The sequence below is a fragment of the Mustelus asterias genome, chromosome 8 (assembly GCF_964213995.1).
Source record: "Mustelus asterias chromosome 8, sMusAst1.hap1.1, whole genome shotgun sequence".
Lineage (NCBI taxonomy): Eukaryota > Metazoa > Chordata > Chondrichthyes > Carcharhiniformes > Triakidae > Mustelus > Mustelus asterias.
Genome location: NC_135808.1, coordinates 135,340,960 through 135,360,743, shown reverse-complemented (window position 1 = coordinate 135,360,743; position 19,784 = coordinate 135,340,960). Strand labels below are relative to the sequence as shown.

At 50.1% G+C, this 19,784-nt stretch overlaps 1 protein-coding gene across 1 annotated transcript in view; it reads left to right on the top strand.

Annotated features, from left to right (window-relative positions):
- Positions 1 to 19,784, top strand: part of col24a1 (collagen type XXIV alpha 1) — a 445,996-nt gene that overhangs the window by 213,179 nt on the left and 213,033 nt on the right. Inside the window, exons 12-13 of the mRNA XM_078219024.1 lie at positions 10,021 to 10,074; positions 16,915 to 16,959. Of these exons, the coding sequence (XP_078075150.1) occupies positions 10,021 to 10,074; positions 16,915 to 16,959 (99 nt within the window). The remainder of the gene's footprint in view (positions 1 to 10,020; positions 10,075 to 16,914; positions 16,960 to 19,784) is intronic.

The window sequence follows — 19,784 nt, the reverse complement described above, 5'->3', positions numbered from 1 at the left end:
GCAAAGTGTTATCATCGATTTTACACTTATGCCTCTGGGCTCAGTCTTTAACCCGCAACACCTCTGATTCAGAGGGAGAAATGCCACACAGCTGAACCTCAGCTGACTGGAATCAGTGACTCTGCCAAGGAGGCCATTCAGCCCATTGTGCCTCTACTAGTTCCTGAAAAGAGCGATCCAATAATGCTCAGACCACCTGATCACCCTGAATGTTTAACCCATTCAAGTATTTATCTTTTGAAAGTTATTTTTGAATCTGCTTCCACCGCCCTTTCAGGCAGCTCATTCCAGATCACAACAACTCACTGCGTCAAATAAACTCCCCTCATCTCCCCCTCTGGTTCTTTTCCCGATTACTTCCAGTCTTTCCTCTGGTTTCTGATCTATCCACCACAGGATGAGATTTACCTTCATTTTCTCTGTAAATATTGACTCTGTCAACACTTTATGATTAAAGGGATAATAATCCAGTGCGTGTGTAATAGATTCAGGGACAGGCGACAGAGAGTTCTGCTGGACAGATGTTTCCCTGGCTGGAGAGAAGTGTGCAATGACTGAGGTCCCCTGGGGGTCACTCATAAAACCTTTGCTTTTAAACAGCCTGGATCGGGGTGACGATTTCAAAGTTTGTGGCTGATATAACACTTGGCAATGGGTTGGGCTTCAGGAGGATGCAGGCTGGTAAAGTGGCAGATAGATGAGTGGCTGAGTGTGAAGTGGTGGCAGCGATGATGTTGTCTAAGTGACACTATTCTACAGGTGGAGTGAGAGCAGACGGACCTGACAGCATTGTCCCGAATCTCTGAAAGTGACCAGGCAGGATGATAAGATGGTTACTGAAGTGTACGGGATATTTGACTTTGTAAATAGGTGCAATGAATACAAAAACAAGGATGTCACACTGCCTCTGGTTAGACCACAACTAGAGTATTGTGTGCAGTTTTGGTGTCCCTATCTGAGAAGGTTGTCCTCGCTATAAAGGGAGTGCAGCGAAGGTTTACCAGGCTGATTCCTGGGATGGCAGGTCTGTCACATGAAGAGAGACTAAGTCAGTTAGGATTATATTCACTGGAATTTAGAAGAATGAGAGAGGATCATAGAAATCATACAGTGCAGAAGGAGGCCATTTGGCCCATCGAGTCTGCACTGACAACAATCCCATCCCAGGCCTTATCCCCACAACCCCACACATTTACCCGCTAATCCCTCTAACCTACACATCCCGAGACCCTAAGGGGCAATTTACCATGACCAATCAACCTAACTCGCACATCTTTGGACTGTGGGAGGAAACTGGAGCATCCACGCAGACATGGGGAGAACGTGCAGACTCCACACTGACAGTGACCCAAGCCGGGAATCGAACCCGGATCCCTGGAGCTGTGAGGCAGCAGTGCTAACCACTGGGCTACCTTGCCGCTCATCTCATCGAAACTTACAAAATTCTAACAGGGTTAGACAGGGTAGATTCAGAAAGGATGTTCCCGATGGTGGGGGGAGTCCGATATGGGAATTTACAGACTCCGAAGCTTCTATCTGGACATTCTGACATTGTGGGAGGTTTCCGTGTGCAAATTAGCTGCTGCACTTTCTATATTACGAGTGAAGGTGATGGCTTAGTGGTATTGTCACTGGATTAGTAATCAAGAGACCCAGGGCAATGCTCTGGGGACCCGGGTTCAAATCCCGGCACGGCAGACGGTGAAATCTGAATTCAATAAAAGTCTGGAATGAAGAATCTACTGATGAGCATGAAACCATTGTCGATTGTTGTAAAATTCACTGATGTCCTTTCGGGAAGGAAATCTGCCGCCCTCACCCGGTCTGGCCTACATGTGACTCCAGAGCCACAGTTCTCAGGGATGGCAGAGCAAAACACTCAATTCAAGGCGCAATTAGGGATGGACAATCAATGTTGGCCCAGCGAGCGACACCCACATCTCATCAATAAAAAAAAACAGCAACTCAAACATTCCAAAGTGCTTCACAAGAGTGTTATCAAACACAACTGGACACCAAACCAAATATGGAGACATTAGGACAGGTGTCACAGAGGTATCATCTTATGGGAGTGGAGACAGAGAGATTGAGAGAGGGAATTCCAGAACTTAAGGCATGGAACTTAATGGAGGAATGATTAAAGTTGTTGGTTCGAAAGTGTTTTGGGGGGACTTATAGTCACAAAAGTTGCTATATAAATGCAAGTTTGTATTTTGACACATAAGCAGTTGTACGGGGGAGTGTGAAATCAGACCTGAAATGAGAAATATTTGCGTTCCCCCCAGCGTTGCTGACACACAGTTTGACAAAGGTCAAATTCACAAAATAAGAAAAAGGTGAATATATTTTTCTTCAATCTACCCATCTGCGCCTGAGTGAAGTCTGGTTCTGAATGAGGGAGGGATGTGTTGGACTGACTGTGGCCGAGTTACTCTGCTGTTCAGTTACTGATGAGCCACCAGGAGGCGCCAGAAACCTTTTTCAGATTCAACCATTCGAATAGAGACAAAAATCAGAAAAGGAATCAGTCAACATCATCATTACATTGTGAAGATTGAATAATTAACACCGGGAAGAGGAGCTTCATTTTATATCGGTAAAATGTGTACCTTAATGTTTGGTTGACAAAATATAAAATCCCTACAGTGCGGAAGGAGGCCATTCGACCCATCGAGTCTACACCGACCGCAATCCCACCCAGGCCCGATCCCCATAACCCCATCCCCATAACCCCACATATTTACCCTGCTAATCCCTCTGACACCAGGGACAATCCACCTCACCTGCACATCTTTGGACAGTGGGAGGAAACCGGAGCACCTGGAGGAAACCCACGCAGACACGGGGAGAACGTGCAAACTCCTCACAGACAGTGACCCAAGCTGGGAATCGAACCCAGGTCCCGGGCGCTGTGAGGCAGCAGCGATAACCACTGTGCCACCGTCAGTATTTTGGGAATCAGGAAGGATCTGGAGAGTGTGGATGGGGGGAGTGGAGATTGATCCCAATGACAGAAGGCCTGACAAGGGTTTGGGGCACAGGTTAAGGTCATTGGCAAAGGAAGCAATGGAGACATGAGGAGAATCTTTCTCACACAGCGAGCGGTTTAAATCTGGGCTGTGCTGCCTGAGAGTGCAGTGGACAAAGATTCAATCGAGGCTTTCAAGAGGGAATTGGATTAATATCTGAAGTGTGTACATGGGTTACAAGGAAAAGGCAAATTGCTCCTTGGGAGAGGCAGCGCAGACTAAATGGGCCGAAAGGCCTCCTCCTATGCTGTAAGCATTCTGTGATTCTTTTATGGAGACTGTAACTCAGTTGGAGCACACTCACCTCAGGGGCAGAAGCTTCTGGAATCAAATCCCACTCAAGAGACATGATAACAAAATCTAGGCTGACCCAATACATGGAGCAGCAGCCGCACTGTCAGAGGGTCAGTACTGAGGGAGTGCTGCACTGTCAGAGGGTCAGTGCTGAGGGAGTGCTGCACTGTCAGAGGGTCAGTGCTGAGGGAGTGCTGCACTGTCAGAGGGTCAGTGCTGAGGGAGTGCCGCACTGTCAGAGGGTCAGTACTGAGGGAGTGCCGCACTGTCAGAGGGTCAGTACTGAGGGAGTGCCGCACTGTCAGAGGGTCAGTACTGAGGGAGTGCCGCACTGTCAGAGGGTCAGTACTGAGGGAGTGCTGCACTGTCAGAGGTCAGTACTGAGGGAGTGCCGCATTGTCAGAGGGTCAGTACTGAGGGGGTGCCGCACTGTCAGAGGGTCAGTACTGAGGGAGAGCTGCACTGTCAGAGGGTCAGTACTGAGGGAGAGCTGCACTGTCAAAGGATCAGTATTGAGGGGGTGCCACACTGTCAGAGGGTCAGTACTGAGGGAGAGCTGCACTGTCAGAGGGTCAGTGCTGAGGGAGTGCTGCACTGTCAGAGGGTCAGTACTGAGGGAGTGCCGCACTGTCAGAGGGTCAGTACTGAGGGAGTGCCGCACTGTCAGAGGGTCAGTGCTGAGTGAGAGCCGCACTGTCAGAGGGTCAGTACTGAGGGAGTGCCGCACTGTCAGAGGGTCAGTGCTGAGTGAGTGCCGCACTGTCAGAGGGTCAGTGCTGAGGGAGTGCCGCACTGTCAGAGGGTCAGTGCTGAGTGAGTGCCGCACTGTCAGAGGGTCAGTACTGAGGGAGTGCCGCATTGTCAGAGGGTCAGTACTGAGGGAGTGCCGCATTGTCAGAGGGTCAGTACTGAGGGAGTGCCGCACTGTGAGAGGGTCAGTACTGAGGGAGAGCTGCACTGTCAGAGGGTCAGTACTGAGGGAGAGCTGCATTGTCAGAGGGTCAGTACTGAGGGGGTGCCGCACTGTCAGAGGGTCAGTACTGAGGGAGAGCTGCACTGTCAGAGGGTCAGTACTGAGGGAGAGCTGCACTGTCAGAGGGTCAGTATTGAGGGGGTGCCACACTGTCAGAGGGTCAGTACTGAGGGAGAGCTGCACTGTCAGAGGGTCAGTGCTGAGGGAGTGCTGCACTGTCAGAGGGTCAGTACTGAGGGAGTGCCGCACTGTCAGAGGGTCAGTACTGAGGGAGTGCCGCACTGTCAGAGGGTCAGTGCTGAGTGAGAGCCGCACTGTCAGAGGGTCAGTACTGAGGGAGTGCCGCACTGTCAGAGGGTCAGTGCTGAGTGAGTGCCGCACTGTCAGAGGGTCAGTGCTGAGGGAGTGCCGCACTGTCAGAGGGTCAGTGCTGAGTGAGTGCCGCACTGTCAGAGGGTCAGTACTGAGGGGGTGCCGCACTGTCAGAGGGTCAGTACTGAGGGAGTGCCGCACTGTCAGAGGGTCAGTACTGAGGGAGTGCTGCACTGTCAGAGGTCAGTACTGAGGGAGTGCCGCATTGTCAGAGGGTCAGTACTGAGGGAGAGCTGCACTGTCAGAGGGTCAGTACTGAGGGGGTGCCGCACTGTCAGAGGGTCAGTACTGAGGGAGTGCCGCACTGTCAGAGGGTCAGTACTGAGGGGGTGCCGCACTGTCAGAGGGTCAGTACTGAGGGAGTGCCGCACTGTCAGAGGGTCAGTACTGAGGGAGAGCTGCACTGTCAGAGGGTCAGTACTGAGGGAGTGCCGCACTGTCAGAGGGTCAGTACTGAGGGGGTGCCGCACTGTCAGAGGGTCAGTACTGAGGCAGTGCCGCACTGTCAGAGGGTCAGTACTGAGGGGGTGCCGCACTGTCAGAGGGTCAGTACTGAGGGAGATCTGCACTGTCAGAGGGTCAGTACTGAGGGAGTGCCGCACTGTCAGAGGGTCAGTGCTGAGGGAGTGCTGCGCTGTCAGAGGGTCAGTACTGAGGGAGTGCAGCACTGTCAGAGGGTCAGTACTGAGGGAGTGTTGCACTGTCAGAGGGTCAGTGCTGAGTGAGTGCCGCACTGTCAGAGGGTCAGTACTGAGGGAGTGCCGCACTGTCAGAGGGTCAGTGCTGAGGGAGTGCCGCACTGTCAGAGAGTCAGTACTGAGGGAGTGCCGCACTGCCAGAGGGTCAGTACTGAGGGAGTGCTGCACTGTCAGAGGGTCAGCACTGAGGGAGTGCCGCACTGTCAGAGGGTCAGTACTGAGTGAGTGCCGCACTGTCAGAGGGTCAGTACTGAGGGAGTGTTGCACTGTCAGAGGGTCAGTACTGAGGGAGTGCCGCAGTGTCAGAGGGTCAGTACTGAGGGAGTGCCGCACTGTCAGAGGGTCAGTACTGAGGGAGTGCTGCACTGTCAGAGGGTCAGTGCTGAGGGAGTGCTGCACTGTCAGAGTATGGAGGGATGGTTAGATATTTCTGTTGATGCAGTATGGACTGTGACTGATATTGTTTTTAATCTGAGTGGAGACTTGGTCCACCATTTCTTTAACAGTGCACCCTCTCTGGAAGCTTTCCACAAGAGAGTGATGTCACTGATTTTACAATGAATTACAGAGAACTGAAATCACAGAAACACACATTCGAACCAGTTGCTCCGTGCTGGGTATCTGCACTGTACAATCCTGCAGCGACCCACCTTCAAATCACCCTTTGAATATTATCTATTCCTCTCTCCCTCAGATGCCTATCCAGCTTCGCATTAAATATATCAATACTATTCACCTCAACCACTCCCCGTGGGAGCGAGTCCCACATTCTCCCCACTCCCTGTGGGAGCGACTCCCACATTCTCTCCACTCCCTGTGGGAGCGAGTCCCACATTCTCCCCACTCCCTGTGGGAGCAAGTTCCACATTCTCCCCACTCCCTGTGGGAGCGAGTCCCACATTCTCCCCACTCCCTGTGGGAGCGAGTCCCACATTCTCCCCACTCCCTGTGGGAGCGAATCCCACATTCTCCCCACTCCCTGTGGGAGCGAATCCCACATTCTCTCCACTCCCTGTGGAAGCGAGTCCCACATTCCCCTCACTCCCTGTGGGAGTGAGTCCCACATTTTCCCCATTCCCTGTGGGAGCAAGTTCCACATTTTCCCCATCCCTGTGGAAAGAGGTGTCTGCTGAATTCCCGACAAACCTTTTCCGAATGACACCAGTGATGGTCTGTGTAACATTTGGAAGTATCCCCTCTGTTGCTGATGCTTTTTTATAGTTTTATAAATCTCAATCAGGTCCTGTCTCAATCTTATCTTTTCCACAGAACGGATTCCCAGCCTGATCAGTCTTTCCCAAAGTTTTCACCTTTTCGTTCTGTGAATCTTTGATGCACCTTCTGCAACATCTCTGTTAACAGATAAACTCCCAAACCTGATGTGAAGGAGGCACTGAGACTCCGGGAGGGTGAGATTTCCCGGCCTTTCCTGGTAGCAGGACCGGTCATCTGTACAAAACGTCACAGGCTTCGGTGGGACTGGAAAATCCTGCTGGCAGCCAATGGCGAGCCTCCTTCTCCACTGCCAGAAAGACTCCATGGGGGAAGCGGGGAATCCCAGCCTGGGATGCTTTGGTGGAGGTTGGTTGTTGCTCACCTCATTCAGCTTCCACTCTAACCACACAGGCCCAGCTCCTCTGAAGTCAACTCATGAATTTGCCAAACTGAGGAACAAATTAAAAGGGTCAGCCCCTTAAAGGGGTAGTGCCCTAAACTAAAACAAATCGCCAATGAAACTTAAAACATGCCGATACTGTTCCTTTAAGAAATATATTAATTTGATTTGATTTATTATTGTCACATGAATCAGTATACAGTGAAAAGTATTGTTTCTTGCGTGCCATACAGACAAAGCATACCGTTCATAGAGAAGGAAACGAGAGGGTGCAGAATGTAGTGTTACAGTCAGAGCTAGGGTGTAAAGATCAACTTAATGCAAGGTAAGTCCATTCAAAGGTCTGACAGCAGCAGGGAAGAAGCTGTTCTTGAGTCGGTTGGTACGTGACCTCAGACTTTTGTATCTTTTTCCCGAAGGAAGAAGGTGGAAGAGAGAATGTCCGGGGTGCGTGGGGTCCTTAATTATGCTGGCTGCTTTGCCGAGGCAGCGGGAAGTGTAGACAGAGTCGATGGATGGGAGGCTGGTTTGAGTGATGGACTGGGCTTCGTTGACAACCCTTTGTAGTTCCTTGCGGTCTTGGGCAGAGCAGGAGCCATACCAAGCTGTAATACAACCAGAAAGAATGCTTTCTATGGTGCATCTGTAAAAGTTGGTGAGAGCCATAGCTGACATGCCAAATTTCCTTAGTCTTCTGAGAAAGTAGAGGCGTTGGTGGCTGTCTTAACAATAGTGTCGGCATGGGGGGACCAGGACAGGTTGTTGGTGATCTGGGCACCCAGAAACATGAAGCTCTCGACCATTTCTACTTGGTCCCCGTTGATGTAGACAGGGGCATGTTCTCCTTTACGCTTCCTGAAGTTGATGACAATCTCCTTTGTTTTGTTGACATTGAGGGAGAGATTATTGTCGTTGCATCAGTTCACCAGATTCTTTATCTCTTTCATATCATTTTTTTATATCATGGTTCTTATGAAGGGTATGTTTAAAAGGTGGTTCTGTTTAATCGGTGCCAATCTGTCTGCTCCAGGCAGCCCACCTGCTGAGAATGTAGAGAAATAATTGATCCAAGATATTGGGCTGTTTGTTTTAATCTGAGCTCATAAGGTTTTGCTTGTTTTAAGGTTTTCCCCTGGGGTTTCAGAGTAGGGTTTAAACATGTTGATTGACAAGAGAAATAGTCATGTGTTAATGGGAGGAGCTAAGCTTACAGAGAGACAAACAGGCAGATTCTGCTTGGCTCTGCAAGGAGCAAGACATCTCTCTCTCTCTCTCTCTCTGGAGTCAGCTGTTTGGGACCTGCTTGCAAATAGGTCTCTCTCTGTTTCCCTCTCCAGATGTTCTGGAGGTTCATTGTCTGCATCTTTAAGACCTGGTTGGCTATAGAGATTCGCATTCTAATCAGTATTCTGTAACTTGATTTTGTGCCCTGTTTGAGAGCAGATTTCCACTCCATCTGACGAAGGAGCAGCGCTCTGAAAGCTAATGGCATTTGCTACCAAATAAACCTGTTAGACTTTAACCTGGTGTTGTTAAAACTCTTACTGTGTTTACCCCAGTCCAACGCCGGCATCTCCACATCATGGTTCGAGGACTGGCAGCCATTTAGCAGCACATCAGTCTGTTCACTAACTAATTTTGAAGAGGAGTTTAAGTCTATAAGAGGAATGTTGCTTAAATTGGAACTAATAGAGATAGATTAGCAGTTAAGAACCGTATCTTATCATGTTTCATTATTTCAACTGGTAAAAGTTAAGTTAATTCATTTTGTTATAGTTAAACTATATTGTGAAATAAAGTTTGTTTTGGTAAAAGCTTCCTGGTGTGTCGATAGAATCATACCTGGAGGTGAAACATCTTATCCCCACAGTAATGCCAAAAATAAAAAACGTTTGGGTCAGGTCGGGTTTCCAAACATAATTTGGAGTTTCTGCTCTGGTCCCTAAGCAAACATCAAATAAAAATGTTATTTAAAGGGTCAATAAGGCACCCCAGTCATGCGGTGCCCATCGAACACGGAAGGCCTTGAGGGTGTCCGTTGACACCACGTGCTCCCTCTCCAGGGACACCCAGCTGTGAAGACAGCCGCGGTCGAGGGCCAGACAGCCAGGACAAACAATCCCCTCGCTCGCCTGCTGCCGCGACCTGTTAACCCTCACTCGCCTACTGCCGCGACCTGTTAACCCTCACTCGCCTACTGCCGCGACCTGTTAACCCTCACTCGCCTGCTGCCGCGACCTGTTAACCCTCACTCGCCTGCTGCCGCGACCTGTTAACCCTCACTCGCCTACTGCCGCGACCTGTTAACCCTCACTCGCCTGCTGCCGCGACCTGTTAACCCTCACTCGCCTGCTGCCGCGACCTGTTAACCCTCACTCGCCTACTGCCGCGACCTGTTAACCCTCACTCGCCTGCTGCCGCGACCTGTTAACCCTCACTCGCCTGCTGCCGCGACCTGTTAACCCTCACTCGCCTACTGCCGCGACCTGTTAACCCTCACTCGCCTGCTGCCGCGACCTGTTAACCCTCACTCGCCTGCTGCCGCGACCTGTTAACCCTCACTCGCCTACTGCCGCGACCTGTTAACCCTCACTCGCCTGCTGCCGCGACCTGTTAACCCTCACTCGCCTGCTGCCGCGACCTGTTAACCCTCACTCGCCTGCTGCCGCGACCTGTTAACCCTCACTCGCCTGCTGCCGCGACCTGTTAACCCTCACTCGCCTGCTGCCGCGACCTGTTAACCCTCACTCGCCTGCTGCCGCGACCTGTTAATGGTGCCACAGACCCCCAGGGCTCCCGATTCCCTCCACATTATAGTATAATTAACAAGCCGATACCCAACACCTGTGCACCTTATTACCCTAATCAACTGGGATACTTAACATCCATTAAAGAGAACCCACTGGATACGAACATCTGTCTGTGTTTTATAGTGTGGAAAACAGGCTGAAGAAAGTATTCTCAGTGTTGCTTTGTTCAGGTTTAACATTGCTTTCCTGTTTGCCTTGCTGTTGCTGAACGTGTTCTTTGCTTTAATAGGGATATCCAGGTGCTTTTGGAGCAAGAGGTCCCCCTGGATCAGATGGCAGCCCGGTGAGTTATATCCACGTACCACTTTGCTCATTATGCTTTCAGCCAGAGCTTTCTGCCTTCGAGGGGAATGGTTTTAAACAGCTGCACGGAGATGAGAACCATTCATTGAGGTGGAATTTCTTGTGTACACAAACCCCAGAGGCAGCCGCAATCACAACAAAAGCAAATATCCAGCGTGTACATTGGGCACGAGTGCATCATGCCTGTACAAACATACAAGCTAGGAACAGGAGGTGGCCATTCAGCCCCTTGAGGCTGCTTCGCCATTCAGTAAGATCGTGGCTGATCTGTCCATCTCACCTCTCCTGTACTGCCCCTGAAAACCTTTGCCTCCGTCGTCAATCAGGAATCCGTCTTAACCTTAAAAAAACTCAATGTCCCGGGTCTACTGCTGTATGGGGACAAGAGGTGTCCACGCACTCACGGTCCTCTGAGAGACAAAGGCTCTCATCTCCGTCTTAAATGGGAGACCCCCCCCCCCGCCCCTATTTTTGAACTCTCTCCCCTCGTTCCAGTACGGGTACGATGGTACGTCACAATTTCTTCTCTCGTTAGCACCCTCCTTGTTGTGCCTGTATTGAAATACATCCCAGCTCATTACCCTGACTGCCTCCAGCAAAAGCACACCGATTTCCGGCAATTATGGTGTTTAAGCGTAAAATTAGGTGCAGAATTTGAGGTCATTTTCTCGGTGTTTCATTGCGATGTTCCTTTGAAGGTTTTAAAATGAATTTTGTCCTCGTGCATTTTCGATTTCTTTGAAGGCATTTTTATAACTCGTTAAAAGCTGAAAGAAAAGCTGACGTGTGTAAGGTTTGTTAACTGTCTGTAGCTACACAGACCAGGAAACCTGCTGACTTGGTGTATTACACTCTTAACGAATGAATTTTAATTCATAAAAACATAGAAACTACAAGCAGGAGGAGGCCATTCGGCCCTTCGAGCCTGCTCCACCATTCATTTTGATCATGGCTGATCATCAAATTCAATATCCTGATCCCCCCTTCCCCCCATATCCCTTGGTCCATTTAGCCCCAAGAGCGAAATCTAAATTCTTTTTGAAATCACACAATGTTTTACATAGAAACATAGAAGATAGGAGCAGGAGGAGGCCATTCGGCCCTTCGAGCCTGCTCCGCCATTCATCACGATCATGGCTGATCGTCCAACTCAATAGCCTAATCCTGCTTTCTCCCCATAACCTTTCATCCCAATCGCCCCAAGTGCTGTATCCAGCCGCCTCTTGAATACATTCAGTGTTTTGACATCAACTACTTCCTGTGGTAATGAATTCCACAGGCTCACCACTCTTTGGGTGAAGAAATGTCTCCTCACCTCTGTCCTAAATCCTGAATCCTCAGACTGTGACCCCTGGTTCTGGACTCCCCTATCATCAGAAACATCCTCCCTGCATCTACTCTGTCTAGTCCTGTTAGAATTTTATAAGTCTCAATGAGACCGCCCTCATTTGTCTGAACTCCAGCGAAAACAATCCTAACCTGGTCAATCTCTCCTCATACATCAGTCCCGCCATCCCCGGAATCAGCCTGGTAAACCTTCACTGCGCTCCCTCGAGCAAGAACATCCTTCCTCAGAAAAGGAGACCAAAACTGCACACAATATTCGAGGTGAGGCCTCAACTACATTCTGTGGTAGTAAATTCCACACATTCACCACCCTCTGGGTGAATAGATTTCTCCTCACCTCAGTTCTAAAAGGTTTACCCCTTATCCTCAAACTTTGACCCCTAGTTCTGGACTCCCCCACCATTGGGAACATTCTTTCTGAATCTACCCTGTCTAATCCTGTTAGAATTTTATAAGTTTCTATGAGATCCCCTCTCACTCTTCTAAACTCCAGTGAAGAGAATCCTAACCAACTTAGCCTCTCCTCGTATGACAGACCTGCCATCCCAGGAATCAACCTGGTAAACCTTCCCTGTACTCCCTCTATAACAAGGACATCATTCCTCAGATAAGGACACCAAAACTGCACACAATACTCCAGGTGTGGCCTCACCAATGACCTATACAATTGCAGCCAAATATCCCTATCCCGATACTCAATATATGAACACCTCATTTATTGTATTACTTTGGAACAATAAAGATAATAATGCGTGTTCTAAAACACAATGTGCTTAATGTACATAACATAGAGTTTGGTTCTTTTAACGATCATCTTCAGTTTGAAAGAAGATGTATGAAGAGTTAAATCTTCACTTCCTCTGGAATGTTTCATTCATTTCTGTTTGTTTCCCGCCAGCTGCTTTGGGGTTGGCGGGAAATCTGGATGCAAATAAAAATCATCAAAATGGAGAGAATTCCAGGCATATTATCCCGATTACATCCACTTTGGAAATACCATTCCTTCATTATTATTGTGGTGAGCACTGATGCCTCACAGCGCCAGGGACCCGGGTTGGATTCCCGGCTTGGGTCACTGTCTGTGTGGAGTTTGCACATTCTCCTCGTGTCTGCGTGGGTTTCCTTCGGGTGCTCCGGTTTCCTCCCACAGTCTGAAAGACTGCAGGTTAGGTGGATTGGCCGTGCTGAATTGCCCCTTAGTGCCCCTGGGATGTGTAGGTCAGGGGGAGTTGACGGGGTGAATGCTTGGGGCTGCAGGGATGTGGTCTGGATAAGACGCTCTGTCGGAGAGTCAGTGCAGACTGAATGGGCCAAATGGCCTCCTTCAGCACTGTAGGGATTCTATGAATATATCGCATTCGAAGGAGTCTATCACATAGAACCGGGCCTCACAGCCCAGCTGCTGTGCCCCAAACAAACCTCCTCCCTCCCCTCTTCATTTTACCCAATCAGCATCTCCTTCCATTCCTTCTTAAATTTATCGATACGATTCACCACACCCACTCCCTGTGGGAGCGAGTTCCACATTCTCCCCACTCCCTGTGGGAGCGAGTCCCACATTCTCCCCACTCCCTGTGGGAGCGAGTCCCACATTCTCCCCACTCCCTGTGGGAGCGAGTCCCACATTGTCCAGACTCCCTCTGGGAGTGAGTCCCACATTCTCCCCACTCCCTGTGGGAGCGAGTCCCACATTCTCCCCACTCCCTGTGGGAGCGAGTCCCACATTCTCCCCACTCCCTGTGGGAGCGAGTCCCACATTCTCCCCACTCCCTGTGGGAGCGAGTCCCACATTGTCCCGACTCCCTGTGGGAGTGAGACCCACATTCTCCCCACTCCCTGTGGGAGCGAGTCCCACATTCTCCCCACTCCCTGTGGGAGTGAGTCCCACATTCTCCCCACTCCCTGTGGGAGCGAGTTCCACATTCCCCCCACTCCCTGTGGGAGTGAGTCCCACATTCTCCCCATTCCCTGTGGGAGCGAGTTCCACATTCTCCCCACTCCCTGTGGGAGCGAATCCCACATTCTCCCCACTCCCTGTGGGAGCGAGTCCCACATTCTCCCCACTCCCTGTGGGAGCGAGTCCCACATTCTCTCCACTCCCTGTGGGAGCGAGTTCCACATTCCCCCCACTCCCTGTGGGAGTGAGTCCCACATTCTCCCCATTCCCTGTGGGAGCGAGTTCCACATTCTCCCCACTCCCTGTGGGAGCGAGTCCCACATTCTCCCCACTCCCTGTGGGAGCGAGTCCCACATTCTCTCCACTCCCTGTGGGAGCGAATCCCACATTCTCCCCACTCCCTGTGGGAGTGAGTCCCACATTCTCCCCACTCCCTGTGGGAGCGAATCCCACATTCTCCCCACTCCCTGTGGGAGCGAGTCCCACATTCGCTCCACTCCCTGTGGGAGCGAGTTCCACATTCTCCCCACTCCCTGTGGGAGCGAGTCCCACATTCTCCCCACTCCCTGTGGGAGCGAGTCCCACATTCTCCCCATTCCCTGTGGGAGTGAGTCCCACATTCTCCCCACTCACTGTGGGAGCGAGTTCCACATTCTCCCCACTCCCTGTGGGAGTGAGTTCCACATTCCCCCCACTCCCTGTGGGAGTGAGTCCCACATTCTCCCCATTCCCTGTGGGAGCGAGTTCCACATTCTCCCCACTCCCTGTGGGAGCGAATCCCACATTCTCCCCACTCCCTGTGGGAGCGAGTCCCACATTCTCCCCACTCCCTGTGGGAGCGAGTCCCACATTCTCTCCACTCCCTGTGGGAGCGAATCCCACATTCTCCCCACTCCCTGTGGGAGTGAGTCCCACATTCTCCCCACTTCCTGTGGGAGCGAATCCCACATTCTCCCCACTCCCTGTGGGAGCGAGTCCCACATTCGCTCCACTCCCTGTGGGAGCGAGTTCCACATTCTCCCCACTCCCTGTGGGAGTGATTCCCACATTCTCCCCACTCCCTGTGGGAGCGAGTCCTACATTCTCCCCACTCCCTGTGGGAGCGAGTCCCACATTCTCCCCACTCCCTGTGGGAGCGAATCCCACATTCTCCCCACTCCCTGTGGGAGCGAGTTCCACATTCTCCCCACTCCCTGTGGGAGTGATTCCCACATTCTCCCCACTCCCTGTGGGAGTGAGTCCCACATTCTCCCCACTCCCTGTGGGAGTGAGTCCCACATTCTCCCCACTCCCTGTGGGAGCGAGTTCCACATTCTCCCCACTCCCTGTGGGAGCGAGTCCTACATTCTCCCCACTCCCTGTGGGAGCGAGTCCCACATTCTCCCCACTCCCTGTGGGAGTGAGTCCCACATTCTCCCCACTCCCTGTGGGAGTGAGTCCCACATTCTCCCCACTCCCTGTGGGAGCGAGTTCCACATTCTCCCCACTCCCTGTGGGAGCGAGTCCCACATTTTCCCCACTCCCTGTGGGAGCCAGTCCCACATTTTCCCCCCTCCCTGCAGTCCCTGAGGTGTAGGTACATCCTCGGTGCTATTAGGGAGGGGGTTCCAGGATTTAAAATCAAGCACTCTGCCCCGCTCTGTTCTCACCAGGTCCAAGTGGGAGGGTCAGGCGAGGAATGTCCAGTTCCAGACTGAGCTGCGTGAAAAGGTGCAGAGCGGAATCTGACTAGGATTACCCTTCCTCAGAATCTCTGACCCACTGTCCCGATTGTGACACTGTGAGATGGGATATTATACAATCGGATTTGCAATTCCAGGCTGGCTCTGCTCTCTCGGAGCTGTGTTTATCACGGAGCGTGGATCAGAGTTGGAGCTCTGACATAAAATATCCCAGCGCGCCGAAAGCTCGTGCTACCAAATAAACCTGTTGGACTTTAACCTGGTGTTGTGAGACTTCTTACTGTGCCCCACCCCAGTCCAACGCCAGCATCTCCACATCATGGCTTCCATTTTTGTAGATAGTGCTCTCCCAATCACAACCTGTTCCCAAACACTACAGCACAGAAGCTTTTTCATTCGTCTAGCCTGCCGGTGCAGTGAAATAGTTGTGTGAGCTGGTTGCGCACTCAGCAAGGTTCTGTAGGCCCTGCGCACTCAGCAAGGTTCTGTAGGCCCTGCGCACTCAGCAAGGTTCTGTAGGCCCTGCGCACTCAGCAAGGTTCTGTAGGCCCTGCGCACTCAGCAAGGTTCTGTAGGCCCTGCGCACTCAGCAAGGTTCTGTAGGCCCTGCGCACTCAGCAAGGTTCTGTAGGCCCTGCGCACTCAGCAAGGTTCTGTAGGCCCTGCGCACTCAGCAAGGTTCTGTAGGCCCTGCGCACTCAGCAAGGTTCTGTAGGCCCACGACAGAATTCACCCCATTGGAAATATTGAGTGTGTAGTTGATGCAGACTGTTCACAGAGTGTAACTTGTGGCACTACTTGGGCAGGTGGAATTGTGCAAATGTGCCATCAACATGACGTGAGGTGAGGCTTCAAACTTCACCCACACGTGCAAAAGGTCCAAAGAAATTCCCTTGGCAAATCCACTCAGAATTTGTATCTATTTCCAAAGAATGACAGGTTTTCAGTCTGGTTATGTGCTATGAAACCCACAGGAGCGTCCCCTCCATACCTCACAAGGTAAAAGTGACCCTCGAGTCGCTGCAGTGGTAGATTTTAGCCAAAGAACATCAGAAATGGGAATGGGAGAAGGCCATTCGGCCCTTCAAGCCTGCTCACATTTAGTACAATCATGGCTGATCTTCCAGCTCACTTTAAACCCAATTCAATCGATCAGTGTCAATTTTGAACATTCTCAGCAACTGGACATCTGAATCCCTCAGAGGGGAGTCATTGGCTAATATTAACTGTACATTGGGGTACATTGGGGAAACCATGCAGACGCTACAACAACGGATGAATGAACACCGCTCGACAATCACCAGGCAAGACTGTTCTCTTCCCTTGGGGGAGCACTTCAGCAGTCACGGGCATTCAGCCTTGGATCTTCAGGTAAGCATTCTCCAAGGCGGCCTTCACGACACACGACAGCACAGAGTCGCTGAGCAGAAACTGATAGCCAAGTTCCGCACACATGAGGACGGCCTAAACCGGGATGTTGGATTTATGTCACATTATCAGTAACCCCCACAGCTTGCCTCCTGGGCTTGCAGAATCTCACTGGCTGTCCTGTCTGGAGACAATACACATCTCTTTAACCTGTGTTTAATGTTCCCTCCACTCACATTGTCTGTACATTTAAGACCTGGCTGGTTGTAGGATTCGCATTCTAATCAGTATTCTGTAACTTGATTTTGTCTGTTTGCACTGTTTGAGAGCACATTTCCACTCCACCTGACGAAGGAGCAGTGCTCCGAAAGCTTATGGTATTTGCTACCAAATAAACCTGTTGGACTTTAACCTGATGTTGTGAGACTTCTTACTAATATTAACTGAGCATTATTGCCCAGTAAGTAGACCAGATTGTCAATCTAACAAAACGCGGCAGTTAATGTCAAATTCTTTTTCTTTTTAGGGGCCGGTTGGGGGAGTTGGTCAGCCTGGGTTTCCTGGTCTCCGGGTGAGTTGATTGGGTAAACAGTGTTTCCAGTTTGTCCCGAGGTATTTGCATCATCTTAACCCTGAATAAGTTTGACATGAGGTGATCTCACTGGAAGAATTGGGGCGGCATGGTGGCACAGAGGTTAGCACTGATGCATCACAGCTCCAGGGACCTGGGTTCGATTCCCGGCTTGGGTCACTGTCTGTGTGGAGTTTGCACTGTCTGTGTGGAGTTTGCACATTCTCCTTGTGTCTGCGTGGGTTTCCTCCAGGTCCTCCGGTTTCCTCCTACAATCTAAAAATGTGCGGGTTAGGTGCATTGGCCATGATAAATTGCCCCTTAGTGTCCTGAGATGCGTCGGTTAGAGGGATTAGCGGGGTAAATCTATGGCGTTATAGGGACAGGGCCTGGGTGGGATTGTTGTCAGTGCAGACTCGATGGGTTGAATGGCCTCCTTCTGCACTGTAGGGATTCTATTCCATGATAAAGCTTTCTGAGATTGGGTTTAGAGAGAGAAACTATTTCCTCTGGTCGGCAGGGTGTCCAGAACAAGAGTTGAGAATCAGAGGCAGGTTGAGCAGGGGTGAGGCCAGGAAGCACTTCCTCACACAAAACGGGAGTGGGAATTCGGAATTCTCTCCCCAAACCCATCCCTCCAAAAATGCTATTGATGCTAGAGGTTTCAAAGATGAGGTTGGTGGATTTTTATTTGGGTGAAGGGATTAGGAGACCGAGGAGGGTAGATGGAGTTAAAATACAGATCCGCAATGATCTAACTGAATGGCAGAATGTTATTTATCTTACATGTACGCGTATTGTCAGCATTATCGTTTCAAGCTTTCTTCCTGTCATCATCTTCTCTCCACAGTCTGCACTTTTGGCCACAGCTATCAAAAAATATCCTGTTTTTTGGGAACAACTGCAGAATCCAATTATCACTTTAAAGTTTATGAGCATTTTCAAATCCATTTGTCAGGAGTTTCTTGTCTGTCCTTGGCTCCTAGTCAATCCATGGGTGTTTTCCTGATCTGAGGATCCAACAGCTGTTCCGAGGACAAGTTAATCTCTGTGTTTCAAACGGGAATCTTGCCAGATAACATGGCTCGTAAGTTACTGCAGTTAATCGAGTCATAGAGTCACAGAGGTTTACAGCATGGAAACAGGCCCTTTGGCCCAACCATTCCATGCCGCCCAGTTTTTACCATTAAGCTAATCCCAATTGCCCGCATTTGGCCCATATCCCTCTATACCCATTGTACCCAGGTAACTGTCTAAACGCTTTTTAAAAGACAAAATTATACCCACCTCTACTACTACCTCTGGCAGCTTGTTCCAGGCACTCACCACCCTCTGTGTGAAAAAATTGCCCCTCAGGACCCTTTTGTATCTCTCCCCTCTCACCTTAAACCTATGCCCTCTAGTTTTAGACTCCCCTACTTTTGGTAAAAGATATTGACTATCGAGCTGATCTATTCCCCTCATTATTTTATAGACCTCCAAAGATCATCCCTCAGCCTCATACACTCCAGAGAAAAAAGTCCCAGTCTATCAAGCCTCTCCTTATAACTCAATCCATCAAGTCCCTATAGCATCCTGATAAATCTTTTCTGCACTCTTTCTAGTTTAATAATATCCTTTCTATAATAGGGTGACCCGAACTGTACACAGAATTCCAAGTGTGGCCTTACCAATGTCTTGTACAACTTCAACAAGACGTCCCAACTCCTGTATTCAATGTTCTGACCGATGAAACCAAGCATGCTGAATGCCTTCTTCACCACTCTGTCCACCTGTGACTCCACTTTCAAGGAGCTATGAACATGTACCCCTAGATCTCTTTGTTCTGTAACTCTCCCCAACGCCCTACCATTAACTGAATAAGTCCTGCCCTGGTTCAATCTACCAAAATGCATCACCTCGCATTTGTCTAAATTAAACTCCATCTGCCATTCGTCAGCCCACTGGCCCAATTGATCAAGATCCTGTTGCAATTGGAGATAACCTTCCTCACTGTCCACGATGCCACCAATCTTGGTGTCATTTGCAGACTTACTAACCATGCCTCCTATATTCTCATCCAAATCATTAATATAAATGACAAATAACAGTGGACCCAGCACTGATACCTGAGGCACACCGCTGGTCACAGGCCTCCAGTTTGAAAAACAACTCTCTACAACCACCCTCTGACTTCTGTCAAGAAGCCAATTTTGTATCCATTTAGATACCTCACCCTGGATCCCGTGAGATTTAACTTTATGCAACAACCTACCATGTGGTACCTTGTCAAATGCCTTGCTGAAGTCCATGTAGACAACATCAACTGCACTGCCCTCATCTACCTCCTTGGTTACCCCTTCAAAAAACTCAATCAAATTTGTGAGACATGATTTTTCATTCACAAAGCCATGCTGACTGTCCCTAATCAGTCCTTGCGTCTCTAAATGCCTGTAGATCCTGTCTCTCAAAATACCTTCCAACAACTTACCCTCCACAGATGTGAGGCTCACTGGCCTGTAGTTCCCAGGCTTTTCGCTGCAGCCCTTTTTAAACAAAGGCATAACATTTGCCACTCTCCAATCTTCGAGCACCTCACCTGTGGCTGTCGATGATTCAAATATCTCGGCTAGGGGGCCCGCAATTGTCCCACAATGTCCTGGGATACACCTCATCAGGTCTACCTTGATGCGCTTTAAGACTTCCAGCACCATCTTCTCAACAGTAAATACTGATGAGGAATATTAATTTAAGATCTCACCCATCTCTTGTGGATCCGCACATAGATGACTTTGTTGATCCTTTAGAGGCCGTACTCTCTCCGTAGTTACTCTTTTGCCCTTTAC